This window comes from Prunus avium, chromosome 8, assembly GCF_965620075.1.
Source record: "Prunus avium chromosome 8, drPruAviu1.hap1.1, whole genome shotgun sequence".
Lineage (NCBI taxonomy): Eukaryota > Viridiplantae > Streptophyta > Magnoliopsida > Rosales > Rosaceae > Prunus > Prunus avium.
In genome coordinates this window covers 33,560,846-33,579,884 of record NC_142291.1, presented here as the reverse complement: position 1 = coordinate 33,579,884, position 19,039 = coordinate 33,560,846, and the positions used below count along the sequence as shown (strand labels likewise).

At 38.7% G+C, this 19,039-nt stretch overlaps 5 protein-coding genes across 8 annotated transcripts; 3 read left to right on the top strand and 2 right to left on the bottom strand.

Moving 5' to 3' along the window:
- Positions 1 to 1,433: 1,433 nt before the first annotated feature.
- Positions 1,434 to 2,735, top strand: FP6 (farnesylated protein 6). The gene is made up of 2 exons (XM_021954744.2): positions 1,434 to 1,678; positions 2,131 to 2,735. Exons 1-2 carry the CDS (start codon positions 1,598 to 1,600, stop codon positions 2,512 to 2,514), a joined length of 465 nt encoding a protein of 154 aa, XP_021810436.1. The 5' UTR covers positions 1,434 to 1,597; the 3' UTR covers positions 2,515 to 2,735.
- Positions 2,736 to 3,816: 1,081 nt separating this feature from the next.
- MSI2 (Transducin family protein / WD-40 repeat family protein) lies at positions 3,817 to 6,723 on the top strand. The gene is made up of 6 exons (XM_021954674.2): positions 3,817 to 4,234; positions 4,454 to 4,777; positions 4,885 to 5,028; positions 5,609 to 5,733; positions 6,114 to 6,209; positions 6,308 to 6,723. Exons 1-6 carry the CDS (start codon positions 3,929 to 3,931, stop codon positions 6,522 to 6,524), a joined length of 1,212 nt encoding a protein of 403 aa, XP_021810366.1. The 5' UTR covers positions 3,817 to 3,928; the 3' UTR covers positions 6,525 to 6,723.
- A 360-nt stretch (positions 6,724 to 7,083) lies between these two features.
- LOC110753729 (basic leucine zipper 23) lies at positions 7,084 to 10,663 on the bottom strand. Of its 2 annotated transcripts, XR_002526201.2 has the most exons (4): positions 9,261 to 10,663; positions 8,150 to 8,274; positions 7,689 to 7,747; positions 7,084 to 7,460 (listed from the first exon to the last, which is right to left on the bottom strand). XR_002526201.2 is itself a non-coding variant. In XM_021954675.2 (2 exons), exons 1-2 carry the CDS (start codon positions 10,048 to 10,050, stop codon positions 8,246 to 8,248), a joined length of 819 nt encoding a protein of 272 aa, XP_021810367.1. In that variant the 5' UTR covers positions 10,051 to 10,663; the 3' UTR covers positions 7,907 to 8,245. The 2 variants fall into 2 exon arrangements, 1 of the variants encoding a protein (XP_021810367.1); XM_021954675.2 differs by lacking the exons at positions 7,084 to 7,460; positions 7,689 to 7,747 and having other exon boundaries at positions 7,907 to 8,274.
- Positions 10,664 to 10,781: 118 nt separating this feature from the next.
- LOC110753730 (uncharacterized) lies at positions 10,782 to 14,464 on the top strand. 2 transcript variants are annotated; one of them, XM_021954678.2, is made up of 2 exons: positions 10,782 to 11,006; positions 13,678 to 14,464. In XM_021954678.2, exons 1-2 carry the CDS (start codon positions 11,001 to 11,003, stop codon positions 14,341 to 14,343), a joined length of 672 nt encoding a protein of 223 aa, XP_021810370.1. In that variant the 5' UTR covers positions 10,782 to 11,000; the 3' UTR covers positions 14,344 to 14,464. The 2 variants fall into 2 exon arrangements, with proteins under 2 accessions (XP_021810370.1, XP_021810369.1); XM_021954677.2 differs by lacking the exon at positions 10,782 to 11,006 and adding an exon at positions 12,959 to 13,381.
- Positions 14,465 to 14,539: 75 nt separating this feature from the next.
- On the bottom strand, positions 14,540 to 18,815 carry LOC110753756 (protein kinase STUNTED). 2 transcript variants are annotated; one of them, XM_021954712.2, is made up of 11 exons: positions 18,325 to 18,815; positions 17,715 to 18,030; positions 17,460 to 17,533; positions 17,246 to 17,364; positions 17,037 to 17,152; positions 16,411 to 16,959; positions 16,057 to 16,305; positions 15,806 to 15,978; positions 15,500 to 15,727; positions 15,267 to 15,416; positions 14,540 to 15,169 (listed from the first exon to the last, which is right to left on the bottom strand). In XM_021954712.2, exons 2-11 carry the CDS (start codon positions 17,896 to 17,898, stop codon positions 14,906 to 14,908), a joined length of 2,106 nt encoding a protein of 701 aa, XP_021810404.1. In that variant the 5' UTR covers positions 17,899 to 18,030; positions 18,325 to 18,815; the 3' UTR covers positions 14,540 to 14,905. The 2 variants fall into 2 exon arrangements, with proteins under 2 accessions (XP_021810404.1, XP_021810405.1); XM_021954713.2 differs by having other exon boundaries at positions 15,806 to 15,969.
- Between the last annotated feature and the right edge of the window lie 224 nt (positions 18,816 to 19,039).

Below are 19,039 nucleotides of genomic sequence, written 5' to 3'. Positions count from 1 at the left end.
ACGTTCAAAAGAATCAAATGACAAAACCACTCAACGTCACTGTTTGTTTGAGAATGAAGGGCAAGTTTTAGCACTGCCACAAATGAAAATGGATAAGGCATTTGTAATTGAGAACAATATCAAAAATAATACGGACGATATAAAGAGCTTCAGTTGCGGAATCCTGCAATTACGGAATGAAGACAACCCGAATGCTTGTGCTTGACAACCAGCCCTTCCTGTCCCGCAACTATTGTCTTTATGTCTATTATCCTTTTAAGATTTCAACTTTCAATAGGATAGCCCCCCTTCGGAAAAATACTTCCTTCAGGTAGCTAGAGCTAATAGGTCTGCGCTTTCAACGGCATCATATACATGCGGTCCCAAGTATGACAGGCAGGAAGTGGAGGAAGGACCACATTAGACTAGAATCCTCAATGAAGCTCACTATGGGACCATGTGTGCAACAAACCCTAGCCACCTTTATATATATCCGGAATCCATTGGAAACCAAGACTAGTGTATTTTTCTCCGAGTTTTTTTACTTCAGTTTCGACAAAGTTGATTATTTTAAAGTGTAGAATCATCCTTCTAGAGTTTATAATTTAGATTTTAGCTATCGAATTCTTGAGGAAGTTTAAAATCTAGAAAGTTTAACTCAAAACTCAAAACGCAAATGTGAGATAAATCAGATGACCTAAGTAATGTCCTCACTCAGTAACACCCAAGTTCGAATCTTCATCCTCGTAAATTGTAAAAAACAGTATTTGCGTAACTAACTGATCCTTCAGAAATAGTATGTGATATATTTGATAAGAGATTTATATTTTTTTGGTAATTACCATGAGATGTCCAAATCAGCTTGCGTGCACCTCAACTAATCCCTACTCACGGAACAGAGCCTGCCGCTAGCCATTAGGCGTTGCAATAAAAAAAACTGACAATGTTATAAAAAACAGAAGAGAAGAGAAGAGATGGTTGGACGGTCGGGCCACTGCTTTGAAGTTTGAAACTCACACACTGTCTCGCATCTACGCACGAAAGATCCCAGTGCCACACTGGCCTGTATGTACACACGTCTGAACACGCCTTACCCATGATGGACCCTCATATTCAAACCGGGCCGACCACACATTACCTTTGTGGGGCCCGTTTTAAAAGGATCTGGGTCCCGGTTTGGTTCCTAGGCCCCACACCTGTAATGTCCCGCCAAAACCGCAGGGTCCACATGGTCGGTGCATGGATAGCCTCGTCCGTTATTGATGCGCTTATCGACATCGAAGCAGATGGGACACGTGGCGCAAACCCGGAATGATAAACCCTACTAGAAGACCACTGACAACAACTGACGACCCAGATCTCTTGATGGCCCATACGGACGACCCAGATGATTTTAAAAATAAAAAATATCCCAATGCTCAAGAGGTGTTGCTTATAAAAGTGCAGCGAAGCCCCTACTCACTTGTGTCCATTGTGCAATCACTCTCTCTAAAATTCAAAATCAAAATCAAAGCTTTTAGGAAATTTTTGGATCCTTCATATTTTCTCACAGCTGATATTATATATTGTTGTGGCCTGTAATTTTGGTTCCAATCTGTGCTGAATCAAAAGGGTTGCCATGGGTGCTCTAGATCATCTCTCAGATCTCTTTGATTGCTCAGGTGGGAGTTCCAGGCTCAGGAAACGCAGGCAATTCCAGGTATGTTTTTCTTCACAAAATCTCCATCGCCAGAAAGTGCTTATAAAGAGTAGATCAAACAAATCCCAAGTGATTTTTAATTTTGAAGTGTTTTTTTTTGGGCCTGAAAATAAGTGATTTTGTTACTTGCTTTTCTGCTTTTCTTTGCTAAAATTTGGCTAAATCCGTAATTTTTGTTGGGAGGGTTTTTCATTTTGAATCTTGGAAATTCCAAAAGTGGAAGCAAATATTCACAAAAGCTCAAAAGTTGTGAGTTTTTTTTTTTTGTGTGTGTGTGAATAAAATCTGTTTTTTACGCTTTTGAGCTGGATGGAACTGCATCTCTGTTGCTTTGTTCATTTACGGTTAGCTTCCAGAACAGTACCCAGTAAAAAGGAACTGGGCTGTCGTCACGTGTACAATGCCAACTGTACAATCTAACTTACGTGTCGAACTGTTTGGTTTTTTATCAGACGGTGGAGATCAAGGTGAAGATGGACTGCGAAGGTTGCGAGAGGAAGGTGAGGAGGTCTGTGGAGGGGATGAAAGGCGTGACGCAAGTGACCGTGGAGCGCAAGGCCCACAAGCTCACAGTCGTCGGATACGTGGACCCGGGCAAGGTGCTGGCACGCGTCGCGCATCGGACGGGCAAGAAGGTGGAGTTCTGGCCATACGTCCCGTACGACGTCGTTGCCCACCCATACGCTTCTGGGGTGTACGACAGGAAGGCTCCGTCCGGATACGTGAGGAACGTGGAGGACCCGCAGCTCCGGAACCTCGCACGTGCGAGCTCCACGGAAGTGCGTTACACCACGGCATTCAGTGATGAAAACCCAGCTGCCTGTGCTGTCATGTGAGCTGTCCAATTTGTGACGTGACATGGATGGAATCTATTTTTTATTTAGAATCTTTTTTGGATATGTCAAATGTCATATGTGTATGTTGTGTTGCACATTTTTTTTTTATCTTCCTTTTTATCATTATAGGTTTGTTAAGAAATCAAAACTATGGAATTGGCTATAAGCTTGAGCTTTTGATTGTATATGAAGTGGTTGAATTTAGTGGAATATTTTGGATATTTGACCCGTAAATTCGATGTAAAATTCGAATGAGCGGTTGCCGTTGATACATGTGGAGTGCACAATACATCAATTATTGAGATCGACATTTCAAATTTGAATCATTCTACCAATAGTTGACATTCGTTTAGTTAATGAAATATGTTTCAAATTTGAATCATACTACCATTGAATTGTCGTGATGAATATGATAAAGGTACAAAAGCGCTTTTGTATATGAATCACAAAAAAAGCACTTGCAGTGCGCCCATGATCAAATAATTGAAACTTGGTAAAGCACACGACATCAGATAGGATTTTGCTTTCAAGTGGTATATAATTCATGAGTTTCATCATAAGGGTTGTACAGTAAAATCACACTACCGCCTCAGTGGCTATATGGAAGATAAGCCTTTGTTTCATAAGAAAAGTTGCCTATCTAAATCAAACCCTTGACGACAATTGGACGCAACCCCTTCTCCAAATTCAAACGTCGTGTCATCGGAAATTTCTTGGATAGCAGAAAATATAATGATCCAACCGCCCCATATCTTGGGGTTCAAGTTTCGGTGCCCTGTCCCCCAAGCCAACTAGGGCTTAAGACCAAGTCATCAAATGGTTTTATTATGTAATGAAAATGACTTCGGTCATATTGCTTTAGTTATCCAATAATTTCGATACGCAGCCTAACAAATGGAATATTTGTCTCCCATCGGGATAGGATAATGTTTATAGACAACACGCTCTATTTATATCAACGATTTGACAGTCATTTATGTGCGCATGAACGACTGTTTCTAGCATGTCTTAAGACAAATTAAACGTTCAAATGTGCAATCCACTTGACTATGAAATGAATAATAGTAGCATTATAGACATCAACTATTTGGAAAGGGAGTTGTGGTGGTGTGATCGTCGCACACAAAAAATTTATACTGATTTGGAGTAAATAATAACAATTCTATTTAGGAATTTGAATATATCAAAATATATTTATTGGGCCCAAAATTGAAGTTATTTTTTTTCATCAAAGTGGACTTATTTAGTTGGGCCGAAAAACGTTGGGCTAACCCAATTTACTTCCTCTTATAAACCATACTTCGTTTCGTACCCTCACTCCCCTTCACTCTCACACACTCACCGCATTTTGGCGGGAGAGCAGAAAGAAGCAGAAAAAGCAAAGGAGCTCAAAGAGACGGCCGCACCCACAGCCATGGCGGAGGACCAGGACCAAGACGCGGCTATCCTTGAGGAAGAATACGCCGTGTGGAAGAAGAACACCCCTTTCCTCTACGACCTCATCATCTCTCACCCTCTCGAATGGCCATCTCTCACCGTCCATTGGGCCCCATCGACCCCACAGCCCCATGCCGAAACATCTTTCGCCGTCCACAAGCTCGTCCTGGGTACCCACACCTCCGATGGCTATCCCAACTACCTCATGGTCGCCGACGCCCTCCTCCCCACATCCCAACCGAACTTTGGCGCCATTTCTGAAGAAGATCCTGAGATGCCTAAGGTACTCAAAATCGGTGCTTTTTCTCTCATTTTCAGATGAAAAATTTGTCGGTACCTTGTATTTTGTACTATTTTCGAGAAATTTGATGTGGGTTCGGAGTATTTTCAGAGAAATGAATTGTGGGTAATCGGTATTTTTGAACAAGTATTTTGTGGGCACCTAGTGTATGTTAAAATTTCTAGCTGAAAATGTTTGTATGTATGGTTGGTGTGAGTGTAGGTGGAAATAATGCAGAAGATTCCTGTTGATGGGGAAGTGAATAGGGCACGGTGGATGCCACAGAAACCGACTATTGTGGGTGCGAAGACCAGCGGTGCTGAGGTGTATGTGTTTGATTCTGCGAAACATGGGTTGAAGCCTCAAGAGGGTGGTTGTGATCCTGATTTGAGGTTAAGGGGTCATGATAAAGAAGGATATGGTTTGTCCTGGAGCCCTTTTAAGGAGGGTTACCTTTTGAGTGGTTCTTATGATTGTAAAATTTGTTTATGGGATGTGTCTGCTTCGCCTCAAGAGAAAGTGCTTGATCCAATCCATGTTTATGAGGTAAATTTGGGACTAAACTTAATAGTTGTTGGCATGTGTAGTATACGTGTTTTGGCTATGGGGTGTCTAATGCTTTGACTATGGGAATTGTGAATGCCTCTTTTCAGCGTCATGAAAGTGTGGTTGGAGATGTATCATGGCATCCGAAGAATGAGAACCTATTTGGGTCTGTTGGGGATGATTGTCAGTTGATGATTTGGGACTTACGCACAAACCAAACGCAGCATTCTGTCAAAGCTCATGAGAAAGAGGTCACACAACTTTGAACAATATCATTTATATGATAGTGGCTTTTCAGTCTACTGTATGATATCGCTTTTACGAATCTCATACCCTTTTGAATTACACATGCACTTGGGAATTAAGCATGTTACCTTTCATGCAGTTTGGCTCCATATACGGTATCTTAAACTTCACATATGCAGTTTAGTTCAACTAATACTAACTTATTTCAATGATTTGAGTTATAGATGATGTTCTTTAGAAGTTTTATTGATGGTTTAACGTATATGTTATTCACTGCCATAACGTAAACATACAAAGGAGAGCAAAATCAGGAAAAACAATTTGAATAATCAGATAAAGTTAGTTCAGGAAAGATTTGGAGAATTGTTTAAATAGGCACCTAGGGTGAAAAAGAAACCAAAGTTGTACTAGCAAAGGTATCAGTTTCAGAAATATGAATCTATTTGTTGCTTCACTTACTTATGGGTATTATTGTAGTTTGTGAAGGGACCATTGTTGCTCTCTCTTTTATCTTTCTATTACTATATCTCTTGTATATTTTTACTGAAAACTTCTCCCTCTCTCCCATTTGTTGGGTGTTTTCAGGTGAACTATCTTTCTTTCAATCCGTATAATGAATGGATTCTGGCGACAGCATCTTCAGACACTACCATTGGTCTGTTTGATATGCGGAAACTGACTGTGCCATTGCATGTTCTGAGTAGCCACACGTATGCTCTTTATGCCCTTGCCCCCCCTCTCTTCGTACAAATAAATTATATTATCATCATCTATGTTCTTTCATGCCTTTGTGTGTTTCTCTTGATCTGTGCACAGTCAAGAATTCTGTTACCAAGTTTTGGATATCATTCTACTTCTCTGGCTCCATGTTCTGTTAGGTCCATAGTTTAATATCAAAATCCAAATTAAACACTAAGACATATTCTTCATGTTACAATTTGCAAAATTACTTATTTTTTGTTTGTATTTGAAGTGCATAAAACCAGTATCATAGGATTGATGCAGCAGTCTGTACTTATGTAGCAGTCACATATGTAAAGACAAAGTATTTGCAGTGTTTTAACTGAAATTCCTCATTCTTTCCTTGCAGAGAGGAGGTGTTCCAGGTTGAATGGGATCCGAAACATGAAACTGTGTTGGCATCTTACGCTGATGACCGAAGGTTGATGGTTTGGGACCTCAACAGGTATTTGATTTCACAGATTGCTGCTGCTAGAAGTGCCTTTGCCTTTGTTTATCTTCTAGGTTATGCAGCTTTTACATATTTCATTCATCCTTCATTAGGATTGGGGATGAGCAGTTGGAAGGAGATGGTGATGATGGCCCACCAGAACTTCTCTTCTCACATGGCGGCCATAAAGCAAAGATATCGGATTTCTCTTGGAATAAATATGAGCCATGGGTCATTTCAAGTGTAGCTGAAGACAACACTCTTCAAGTTTGGCAAATTTCTGACAGCATATATGGGGACGATTATGATGTGCGAGCTTCCGATGTCTAATCATAAATTCTCAACCGTCAGCTTAGAAGATAATTTTCCTACCTTTTTTACTAGTGTAAGCTCTTGTTGTTGTTAGGTGCCGTGTTAAGACTTTTCTTTTGAGATGATTACAAGACTGGAAAATTATGTATCTTCAAAAAGAACAGAGAGAGTTAATATTTGGATGGATTTGACAGAATTGGTTTTTTCCTTTTCACCATCTTTGGATGAGTGTTTGTCTTGATGGATTTGGTCGGCTATGCCTATGCCAAATCATTGCCCTTGATTTTAAAACCTTCTAACGTCTTGTCTTTGACTCTTTTTCGTACAAGCAATAATTCTAAAGATGGTACACACGCACTACCAAGTGCCATTGGGGGTCGGACATGAGACCACTGGTCAAGAAGATTGTGTTTCTCGCTTGGCCCTCTTTTGAAATAGGAAATAGGAAAATTTCAACGCTAAATATAAACTTAATCATTTTGTCCTCCCTAGCAATTACTATTAAAATATCATATCACCTTTCAAGGAGAGTTTACAGCAGCTCTTTTTGTAAAGGAACTGTTGGGTTATTTTTCCATCACTTTAAATCCCCTTCCCTCATTCCAGAATCAAATATTCAAAAAGGAAGAAGAAAAAACTTTAAATATTTGTTTTTCAGTGATCAAAATCACGTTAGTGGGGATATCAATATACACCAACTCTTTTCACTTTTCTCTCCAATGATATTACCCATCATATAGATGAGAAAGAACTATAAGAAATTCACCAGTGGAGATTAAAAGCCAACTGTCCACTCATGAATCCAGATCACTAAAATAAGTTGGTTAGCAGAAGCACATACTGACCATCCAAAGGCAATGAACCTACAGAGATTCTCCTTGCCATCGTCAATGGTGGAAATAGGGTGTCCAATGACATGCACAATGGCCAGATGCATCGCCCAAGGACAATGTACTGTGAAATTTATCCACTAGTCAGTCACCATTTGTGGACGACATGAATCAGTTGGCAAATAAACTTGAGTTAGAAGAAAAAGCTTTCGTCCAGACAGAAATTGCTTTTGTCTAAGCTCTTTAAGTTATTTTGATGAAGAGAAACAGTAAATCAACAAACGCCGCAAACTACGCAAGCTTCCACACAGATCACAAATTTGGATCTCACAAAGTGATTCTTGTGACTCACCTGTTTATAGCTCATAGTACTGAAACATGATAGAAATCACATGCCACCTTCTCTACGGTCTGTAATTCAGCAATCAAGAATTCATGTGGCTTAGAAAGAGAAATAATGGATATAGTAGAACTACTTCTAGCATATTGAAAAGAAAATTTGGCAAAGTTACATGAACCAAAGGTAATCTGACTGATATATGTAGCCTAAGAATATTAGAAGGTTAATCCTAAAGGAATTTGAGCTTCATTGAAGACCATTAAGTTGTCTCTGCCATAAGTTTCACTGGCTACACATCAACTAAGTTTACAGCACTACAGCACTACAGCACATGCCAACTTAAATTATAACTTGAACAAAATAACAGCAAATCCAGCAAAACTTCAGCTTGACGTAAATAAACCATCCCGTGCAAAGAACCAAACAAATGGTTCAAGAAATAGAAAAAAAATAAACCAAAAACACAAAACGACCTGAAGGAGAGCTGATGCTGCAGTTTGAAAAACTACTTATTGCAGGGCAATATATGTACTCTTGGGGATAATGACGCTGCTTCCTTCCTCATCCCTTCAGTTTGCTGCTGCGGCTCGAGCCCCTCCTAAAAAGACAGACACCATCTAATCAGTGAAAAGAATTGCACACTTCCAAGTTCCAACAGTTGTATTCAGGTCTATTCATTTCATGGTCAAGAAAAGAAGAATCTTCAGCCACATGCAAGGAAGATAATAAATTGTAATGCACAATGTTTAACTCATAACATAAAGGGCTTAACCAACCCCAATTTGCCAATTACCAAATCAATAGAGATGATTTTGTTTATATAACCAGCCAAAACAAGTGCAAGTCTTTGTCTAGCAGCATGACATGGAAACCCTTTATTGACTCTTTTGTACTTCCTCCTACTGAGCTCTTCTTTTATTTTTTATAGTTAAAAAGTCACCACTTCCAGCTCTATCTCATTATCCACTTTTCTCCACAGAGTAAAGGGTCCTGAACAGAACGGAATAAGAACATCCTCCAACTCTTATGATAAGTTCAATCTTCCAGGAGAAAGCCAAGTTTACAGAGATGATTTAGCCAATCCTTTTAAAGGTTATAGCTAATTATGATAAATTTCAGACATGTAACAACACAAACACCAAGATGAGTTGTGCGTTATTCATGAATTTAAAAAGAAATATGCTAACTACAATATTACAGGCACAATAATTTGCATTCCAACAATCCAAACTAGAATGGAAACAAATAAAAGAAAATCTTAAAAGACCTCATAAAGTACCACCCAATTCCGAATGCAACTGATTTCATCAGGGCTCAATGAAAATAATCCTTTACAACTAGATCTAGCGCCCTAGAGAACCGTCTTGCCAATGCATGCACAAAAGACTCATGAGACAAGTTCTGTGTATATCAAAGATGCAGAATTGCTCATGAATAAAACCCAACTATAACAATAGAACAGGAAACATATATGAGATAATAGATATGAATACAAAACCATACAAATAACTCCAATTAGCCGACTAACTAATGTAAAGTAGTCATAAACATAAGCCATTTAGGTTAAGGAATCTTATGTCTCACCCTTCCTCTTATTTGTGGCAGAAGAATTACCATTTGACACCCCATTTCCAAGTCCACAACCAGAAAGCTCCTTGTATCCTCCATCCTGATTTACCAAACACTGAAGATTCTCAAAATCACAACTGCTAAATCCTTGCCCATTCATCACCGCACCATCTCCACATTTTCCATCAGCCCCTTGATGAAGACAATAAAGCTGATCATCACGCTGTAGATTACATGGATTCATCACATACGCACTGGGGATGTTTGGGTTGGGCAGGTTGGGATTCACTGATTTCTGATATGGAAAAGATCCAATTTCTCCTTCAATCCTTCCTCGAATGTCCACAAGCAAACACTTGAGCCTCGCAATCTCAGCCTCCAATGCAGCCTGACCTTGCAACCTCTTCAACAACTGCTGATTCAGAGCTCTCAATCTCACAACTTCATCCTCCAAAGATGCTGCCCGTGCCTTCTTCTTCTCGCGGTACTTACGAACTGCTTCTCGATTACCTAAAGGCCGTTTCTTCGATTTCTTTTCCCCAGATTCAGCAGTGTCATCAGTTCCAGCCTTGTCTTCACTTCCTGTTGCTGAAGACACGATTTTAGTGTGTACATGAAAGCAAGTGTGTGTATGTGAGTAGTCAGGGCCAGGTGGGTTGCAAGTGTGGGTGTGAGTGCAAGCATGAGTGTCCTTAAGAAGGTCATCAAAGAAGCTGTCCATTGAGCAACTACTAGGATTTTCACCCCCCATGTTTGGACCCGAAAACATCTCTTGGTTCGAAAAATCGAGCTCTCCGTCCTCCATTAAGGCAAATAACACGAAGAACTAAGCGCAAAAGTTCCAATTGAGTGAAACAGTATCAAAATTTCAACTTTTGGCCTCCACCCAGATGAAGTTTCGAGCCCTCTACTCTTATCGACGGAAACCAGAGAAACCCAGATGGACAATTGTAGTTCAAAACTTGTGTTCTACACGAACACAAAGAAATCTCCCAATTCAATCACGACCCAGATGAGATCTACCCAAAGTCTAATAATCAGTTAAATTGGCTGAAAACCAAAGCTTTTCAGCCCAAATGAACAAATAGTACGGAGGATTCAAAAGCTAAAAGATGAATTACAGAATTAATCCCTACGATTAAAGTTATGTGGCTGACATAGAAGTAACAAGGAAAAGAGCAAAAAGTTTACGGATTTGATAATGGAACCCTAGGGAACACAAAGAGCCAGTGACAAAGAGAGAGACAAAGCTATAGCGAAAACCCTAGAGAGACAAACATGGCAACATCTTGACGTGAAAAAACCGAAAAGATGAACATACCACGGATTGGCAAGTGGTTCAGAGATTCCGCGAAACTCTCCTCTTTCAAAAGTCAGATGACTCTTCGGAAATGTCCTCGCTCTCTCAATATATACGTATTTAAGAAAATCGGAAATTAAAATATTTGGGGAATAATTATCTCGTACGTCAGGCAATAGGGTTATGTGGAAACTTGTAGGCTTGTTTGGTGGGCTGGACTGGACTATAGTCCTAGCTGTTGTTTGGTGAGCCTAAATGCACTTTGGGACTGGTTAGGACTCATATTTTAAGTAGGATACCAATCCAGCGAAAGAGGGTTTTGTAAACCCAAGTGAAACCATGGGTTTCGAAGCCTCCGCCTCCGGCTTTCACTGCGTACGCAGAGCACCTCCTTCTCATCGTCTCTTTTTCTTCTTTTCGTTCTCCCTGTGACTTCAACACCTCTTTGTGCCATTATGAAGGTAGATTTATTTCCTCAATGCATCTATGAAGCTGTGATTCTTTTTTTGGATTCTCTCTTCTCTCCTCTCCTCTCAACTATCATCTCTCATCTCAGATTTCTTTGTAAATTTTTTATTTAAATGTTAAATATTGAGATGTTTTGATGATTGCCATCACTTTCTTCTGGGTTAGAGGTCGAGATCTATGGTTTTTTTGGGGGTTTTTTCTTCTTCTTCTGAATGTTGTCTTTCATATCTGAGATACTTTCATTCTCCGAATTCTTTTCATTTTGTTTCGAATTACCTTTTTTTTGCTAGACTACAATTTTGTTTCTCATGTCTCCTGTCTCCTTTCCTCTCTCTGCCTACGAGAAGCCATGGATCAAAGGCTTCAAGAATTCAAATCAGAATTTTCGCCTTTTCTTTACGAAAGAATCCCAGATTTGTGTTTTTTTTATTTATAAATATTGGTTATGTAATTCATTGTCCCTTTTCTTTATGATGATGGGTTCTATATTTTATTTATTTTTTCTATCAAAGATGATGGGTTCTGTTTGTTTGTTCAGAAAATTTAGTAAATGAAATAAGCAATAGCAAAAAGTTTCTAAGTTGCAGTTCGTATTGTAGTTTTCTTCTCTGTGTGTTCATGAACCAATCTCTCTCTTTTTTTTTCTTTTTTTTAAATTTAAATTTTTATTGAAGTCCCAATCTCGGTGAATGTATTGGTTCTATAATTTTTCGTATATGAATATTGGTTCTGTAATTTGATGCGTTTTTAATTAATTAATTTTTAAAATTTTTATGATTCCAACCCGAAAAACAATTAATTTTTTATGATGTTAAATAATCTAATAAATAGTAAATTAATTTTGAAAAAAAATTTGAAGTCCAATGTTGTCCAGCGTGGCCTTGTACCAAACAATGGACTGGACTTAAGTCCAATCCAGTCTAGTGCTCTACCAAACAACTCAATAGGACTTGAAGTCTAGCCCAATCCAAGCCAGTCCAGTCTAACACTTCAAGCCCAAATCCTAACCAGTCCAGTCCAGCCTACCAAACGGGGGATTGAGAAGATATGTTGTGGTGAATGTTGATCCTAGCCGTTGATTGGATAGATGTACTGCATATGGCACTGCTATAGGCTATAGACCTCACGTGGGACCAGGAATCCTGAGAAGAACATTTTTGCTTAGGCCTGGCAGCCCAATACAAGGCCAAGAAAACTGATTTCCGTTTTTTTTAGAGTACAAGCGATAGTCTAAATTGAAGGGGAGGAAGATTTCTCTCTCACACACAATTAATAAGATGTCATTGGGGATTCGAACCTGAGACTTTTTGTCTGCAAGTCAAAGTCCTTTTCCTCTAAACTTGACTCTGTTGACAATTGATTGCGGTTTTAACTCTATTGGAATTGCTTCTATAGAACATACTTTTGCTCACAACTTCTTTTGTTAGAAACGATTTTATTGCAAAGGGTTTATAGCTCAAGTGATTAAGAGTATTTACCCATATATCCAAGTTTCATAAAAAAGAAGCGGTTTTCTTAAAAGAACACTGAAATTTTGTTAAAACCACTTTCCAATTTTTTTGTACTACCACAAACGAAAATAATAAAAAAAGAAGTTCGTCATATGCAATGCAGTGTTAATCCTGTTTTTTTAATATTATAATAGTTGAAATGATAAACTCTCGTTTGATTGAAGTTGAGGGAGAAAAGAGAAAAGGTTCTCTTTCATGCTGGAATGAAAATGCTAAGAATATTTTAGAGAGATGATGCTTGTTTGACTTTAGGTTGATGTAGAGTGTTGCGACATTACCTTCCATCTTCTTCAAATTGTTTTATATATGAAACCAACATAGACAGGTTCTTGTTACAAAAATAATTATCAATTGTTTTGTACATATCATGGTTTTTATGTTAGATTTTGGGTCTCGGGCTTTTAGGCCCGCCCTTTTGTTTGGTTTCAGCCCTGTCTTCCTGTTTTGGGCTGGCTTTCTTTCGAGCGTTTTCAATGGCGGAACACTTATTCCACTACACTTACGGCAAGAGTTCGATTCCCACTCTCTTTTTCATGAATTATAAATAAAATGATAACCAATTCATCTTCTTATCGTTGGATGTTGAGCAAGGATTCAGTAATATGACATGAATGGGCTTTCAACTTTCATACGAATTGTGGGGTTCAGACTTTCAATACGATTCAGTCACAATTTTATTGCCATGCCATATTAGCATGGGTTTCTGATTGAACTTTTAAAGACTTTGAACAGACCACAAGAAAAAAGGTAATGGACTGTCTTTAACATCAAAATTAATGTATCGGTGCATGCCGTTCCCTCCACCAGGTTACTTGTGGAAGGGTGTGGGTGGACAAGCTCTTATAGAACTGATCAAGGTTTGTTTACCAAGCAAGCAATTTATGCTCTCATGGGATTTGGTGCATATAGTCTTCTGCATACATATTTAAGATAGTGCATAGAAAAAGAAAAAAAAGGGTTGAATTCTTGGTCTTAGATATCAGTTTCAAACTCCAAAGCCTTATAGTTTTTATCTGCTTTGCTTCATCTTATAGTATTTGGCATTTTAGATTTTTGTTTTTACATCCCATGGTCTCATCTCTTTCGCTTGATATTCTTCTTTACTTTTGATCTCATATTTTCTTATAATACTGGTTATTCTCGTGTTCTGTAGCTGAACAGAGGAAAGGTGGAGGCTGATAAGGAAGGAAAGAATGAAAAGATGAGGAGGAGGAAAGAGAAGAGGAAGAGAAAGGAAAATGTAGAGATTAAGCAGAAAAGGCAAAATCTGCAGGATAAGGGGCACAAGATTGATGGAGAGAAGAAAGTTCAAGAAACAACTGACAGTAAAATAAGAAAAGATAATCTCACTGAAGAGGTCAAGAAGCCCAAGAAATTTGAGGGGAATCATGACTCTTCTGGAAGCTTCTGTGCTTGTTGGGTTTGCTCCCTTCATGCAGACATTGATCTTCTCTTGCCATGTCTTTTTCAACTGAAAAAATGCCTGGATCAAGTGCTATATAGAAAACCAGTTTGTTTAACTCCCACACTGACAGACACTGCTGTGCAAGAGAAGTTTAAGAAAACTTCTATAGCTGATGAGAAGGCTGAAGCTGTTCTTGTACCCAGCTTCTCTCAAAATGGTTCTCTGCAGATAGAATCACGATTTAAAGAGTTGGTTTTGAATTGGGTTCCTCCTCCCTTGGAGAATCTAAGCAGTGAATTTAATGATCAAGATCAACAGTGGCTCAATGATGGAGTGTCACTCAGGAATGACACAAATAAAAAAATTAATGCTATCAATGATCATTTGTGCTATCCATTTACAATGCTATTTTAGGAATGAGTGTGAGAAACTCATGCCATTTTGTAAGCCGGTTTATTTTGATGTAATCAGATCGAAGTAAGCTTAACCCGGAATTCAGATATCTGATTTCTTTTACAATTGGACTTTCCTTAATGTGGTAATTACTTGCAGATTGATATTTTTACGATTTTGATCATTTGAGCAGAAGCCATTTATGCAGAACCATGTAGATCATTGGCACTATAAGCCAATTTCAAACTGTTATTTTTATTCATACCAGTGTGGAGGAGATATGTTCACCTCCATCTGGCAAGATAAACCAAATGCTGAAAACTGAGTTTCCCACAAGCTAGAGATTCCATCTCATTCTGTGATTATGTTGAAAAACCGAGTTTCTGACAAGCTAACAAGCTACAGATTTCCATCCTTTTCACACTATCACTTCTAGATTTTATTTACATCTACAATCCACCCAACCATTGGCTGCACATATTTTTCTTCCCCTATACTGTACAGATGCTAATTTCATGTCTGCCCAAGTATGTGACAAACTTACAAAACAAGAGAAAAAGAATTCAAGAGAGTACAAAAGAAGCTAGTCAAAGCTTGATGATCTGCTCCACCTTCCTTTCAAATATTCTTCCCAAGAAACGCTGTTGCTCCGCTCCACACTACTGAATGATGTTGTATCATGATCGACATCAAGCAGTGCAAGACCCAAATGTGACGCCGCACATGAATTTGGATAAACTTCATCATCATCATCATTATCGTCCCGGATTTCTGAATCCTCCAGATCAAAAGATTGAGAGTTCACTTGCTTTTCAACATCTGAATCCCCTTTCAAGAGCTTCATAATCTGAGGAAAAGAAGAGCATGAAGCTTGGAATTCATTCACAGTAATACTAACAGAAACCTATTGCCTACATATTACTAAGAATATGACATTTTCATACCGCACTCATTTTAGGACGAAGCCGAGCTGAGCGTGTGATGCAGAGTTTTGCTGCATGAACCATTCTCAGCACCTGAACCTCATCAAACTTTCCACACAAACTTGGATCCAGTATGTCTTTTACATCCCCTCTATCTATTTTAGGCTTTGCCTGAGATGTAATTCAATGTAATTTATCCAAAATAGTTACAAGGAGTCAAATAAAAACAATCAAAATATGGAGGTGGCTCTTACCCACATGACCAAGCTTTCTTGTTCCTTGGGAGTCTCAGAGCCAATTGGTTTTCTTCCTGATAATAATTCAAGCAGGACCACACCAAAGGCATAGACATCAATCTTGTCACTGATCTTTCCATACATGAAATATTCAGGAGCAAGATAACCAAATGTTCCAACCACATCACATTCAGTCAGGAAAGATGTTGTTGTTGGTCCCCATATTGCAAGGCCAAAATCAGATAACTGTCACATAGATGCAAGCAATTAGCCAATGTCATAAGGTTGTGATCATGTTTTAAACACAATTTGGTTAACCAGTACCTGTGGTACAAACTCTTTGGTGAGGAGAATGTTTGAAGACTTGACATCTCTGTGAATAACCGGTGGAGAACATTCGTTGTGCAGGTAATTGAGAGATTCAGCAATCCCAACAGCAACATTAAATCTGACTTCCCACGGCAATACAGATTTGCCTATGTTCTTGCCTGCATCACCTTTCATTTTGAAATCAACATGGTTTATGACAATTTTTACCAAGCAAATGAAAGAGGACTACAGTAGTTAAACTTTACCATGTAAATTTCCCTCTAAGCTTCCTTTAGGCAAGAAATCATAAACAGAGATTAGAACATTGTCTTCAATGCAGAAACCAAGCAGAGGCAAAATGTGTTCGTGCTTCAACGAGGAGACGATATCAACTTCATGGGCAAAATCCGTCCATGCTTCTTTGGATGACTTCATAAGCTTTACTGCCACTTGCCTGCCATCTGCAAGAGTTCCCTTGAACACAAGGTTGCATCCTCCTTTCCCAATAAGATTTTCTGCTAAAAGAAGAGGAAGTTAGATAAAGAGATACTCAAAAGTCTAAATAGAGAGACGGGAAGTTAAAGAAAAGGCACTCTCAGGAGAAAGTATATGTTAAAAACCTGAGGAGAATTGAGAAGTGGAAGTTTTCAGAACCTCATGACTGAACCATCTGCAACCAGATGAGTTTGTTTCCAGGAGACGCTTTAACTTTTCTGGTAGCTCATCCAAACCAGAACAACTATCCTTGATAACCTCATCAACAATGTCACTAATACCTCTTTCAAAAGGATTTTCTTTGATAGTTGAACATTGAGGAGACTGCTGTGGAGAACGGTCCGGTAAGCTCATCACCCATTGCACCACAGACATGTCTCTTGGGGCTGGGAATTGTGGATTCGCAGAAGTCGCTCTGCGGAGTAGGGGCCAGCCAAGGCTCTTACCCACATGCTCTCCTGCACCAAGTGAAGTTGATCTACAAGGGACTCTCTTGTGTTCGTTCTTCAAGTCTTCACTACTATGCTTTGAACTATCTTGGGAGCTCTGAGCCATATCAGAAAATGATTTCACAGTTTCTGTATCTTCCTCAAAGTCACCAAACTCAGATGAGCTTCCTTTAGAAGTGAGATTTTCAATCTGAGAAAGACTTGGCCTTGGGTCACCTGTGAGACCTACCATAACCGAAACACAATTTAGTATTCATGAGAGACCTACTGGTGGGGTATTTTCTTGGACTTAAAACACCAACCTGGTAGTTGATTACTGGTGCACCTTCTGAACACAATTTTCCCATTGTGGATGGCCACAACATCAGTGGTTGGTGGCAATTTCTTAGCACAGAATTTCGCCGTAGAATCCCAACTCCTGCAAATGAATCCTGCTTAGAGTAATCAGAAAAGAATCACATACATTAAAACCAATGCGAGTTTTTCTTCAGTTCCAAACTCTCTCCCTTACCCAAGAGTGTTTGGCTTGCTTGTGCCTACAACTATGGCCAGAGTAGCATGGTTCTTTGCCTCTCTAACTAGAGCTTTTTGGATTGACCTTCCTGTCAAGACCTGAGTGGTGAGGTCTACCTGAAATTTTAAGTATGACAGTCCATAATCAATCTCAAATTTTGCAACATATGAAATAGTGCAAGAGTTATGAACAAGGATTAAGAAGTATGAACCTTTTTCATATCACATAGCCCCTCATAACCCTCTAGGTAACCATCCAATATCGTCTTGGCTTTCGAGGCGTAATCTGTAGACATTAACATAACACATAATGTTATTTAAGTTATGTTGTCGGACTCTCAATCTGAACTACACGTATAAAAAAGATTTACCTAATCAATAATTCAGATTGACAGAAACATAACATTTTATTTACGAGTATAACAAAGGAACACATATGCAAATGAAACTATATCTGCAGGCATTACCAGAACTTCGACAGACATGAACTGCAATGACGCAATCTCCCGGTTCAGCGACTTTCACCAGAGCCCAGCCGAGCAGCTCTCTGCTCTGGCTATCAATTGGAATCCCAACCAACACAACATTCTTCTTCTTCTTCTTCTTCTTCTTCTTCTTTATAAGATCCTTGAACACCTCCTCAAGTATCATTGTGTTCTTATGTTTATGCCTCTGATAAAATCTCTCTCTCCCTCTCTTTCTCTCTCTATCACAATCTCAAAATTTCTATAAACGTTTTCTGGCTTTCAAACGTCCCACTTCTTGAATTTAACATTTCAACCCCTGCAACAACAAAAAAAAGCCACCATGGTAACTCAGCCCAGAAGAAATAAAAAAAACCAATGCCCCATTACAACATAACATTTTTGGAGCTGCCACTTGTGGATATAAATGGTGCCCATCAACACATAAAATCCCATTAAAATATTGCAGATTTACAAGATTCTAACAAATCCCATTTGAAAATTAAAGTCCTTTCATATATATAAAAAATAAAAAAATAAAAAGGGAAGAAAACCATGAAAAGAAAGCAGAATCAAGAAGAAGATAAATGCGACCAGACAAAATAACACGTACCTAAAAAATCTTGTACCCACTCGTGGCTAAATCCCAACATGTTGTTTTAAAAACCAAAGCCCCCAAGTAGCATCAGCAGCCTACCTACTGCAACTAAATTCAACACCCAGAATTCAAAACAATTATTAACAAAATAAAGTGCTAAGCTGACAAAAAAAGCTTAGATAAGCAAATGGGTGCTTTTAAAAAACAAAAACAAAAATTTTGAAAAAAGAAAACAAGAACAAAAAAAATGCTGGGTTTTGGGAATTGTGTCGGCGAGAGAGTGAATTCCCGCCAAAAGTGGACAAAGCCCTTCTCTTTTTTGGGGGTTTTTTATTTTTTTTTATTTGTTTTGATTTCTGGTTTGGCTTTGGTTCTTGTTTAAAGTGAAAGTAGAAATTGAAGAGCTTATTTGAGGCCGTTAAAAAGCAGCAGTTTTCGCGGGAAATCCCAGAAATGCGACAAAAGAGGACATGCGGGCTTCAACCAGTTTTTCCGGATTAACGAAAACAGGAGGCTGTAGACGGCCGTTGCCGTACCACTTATTATTTAAATTCAACTAATCATAATTAATTAATTAATTATTGACCAAGAAAAAAGATAATTAATTAATTGACACAAATAAAGTAAATAAACGACTGCTGAGCAAAGAAAAAATTTCAACCAAAAAAAAAAAAGGACTAATTATTGGGTTTAATATGGCAGTCGCATCAAACATTTTGGAGGATGTTAT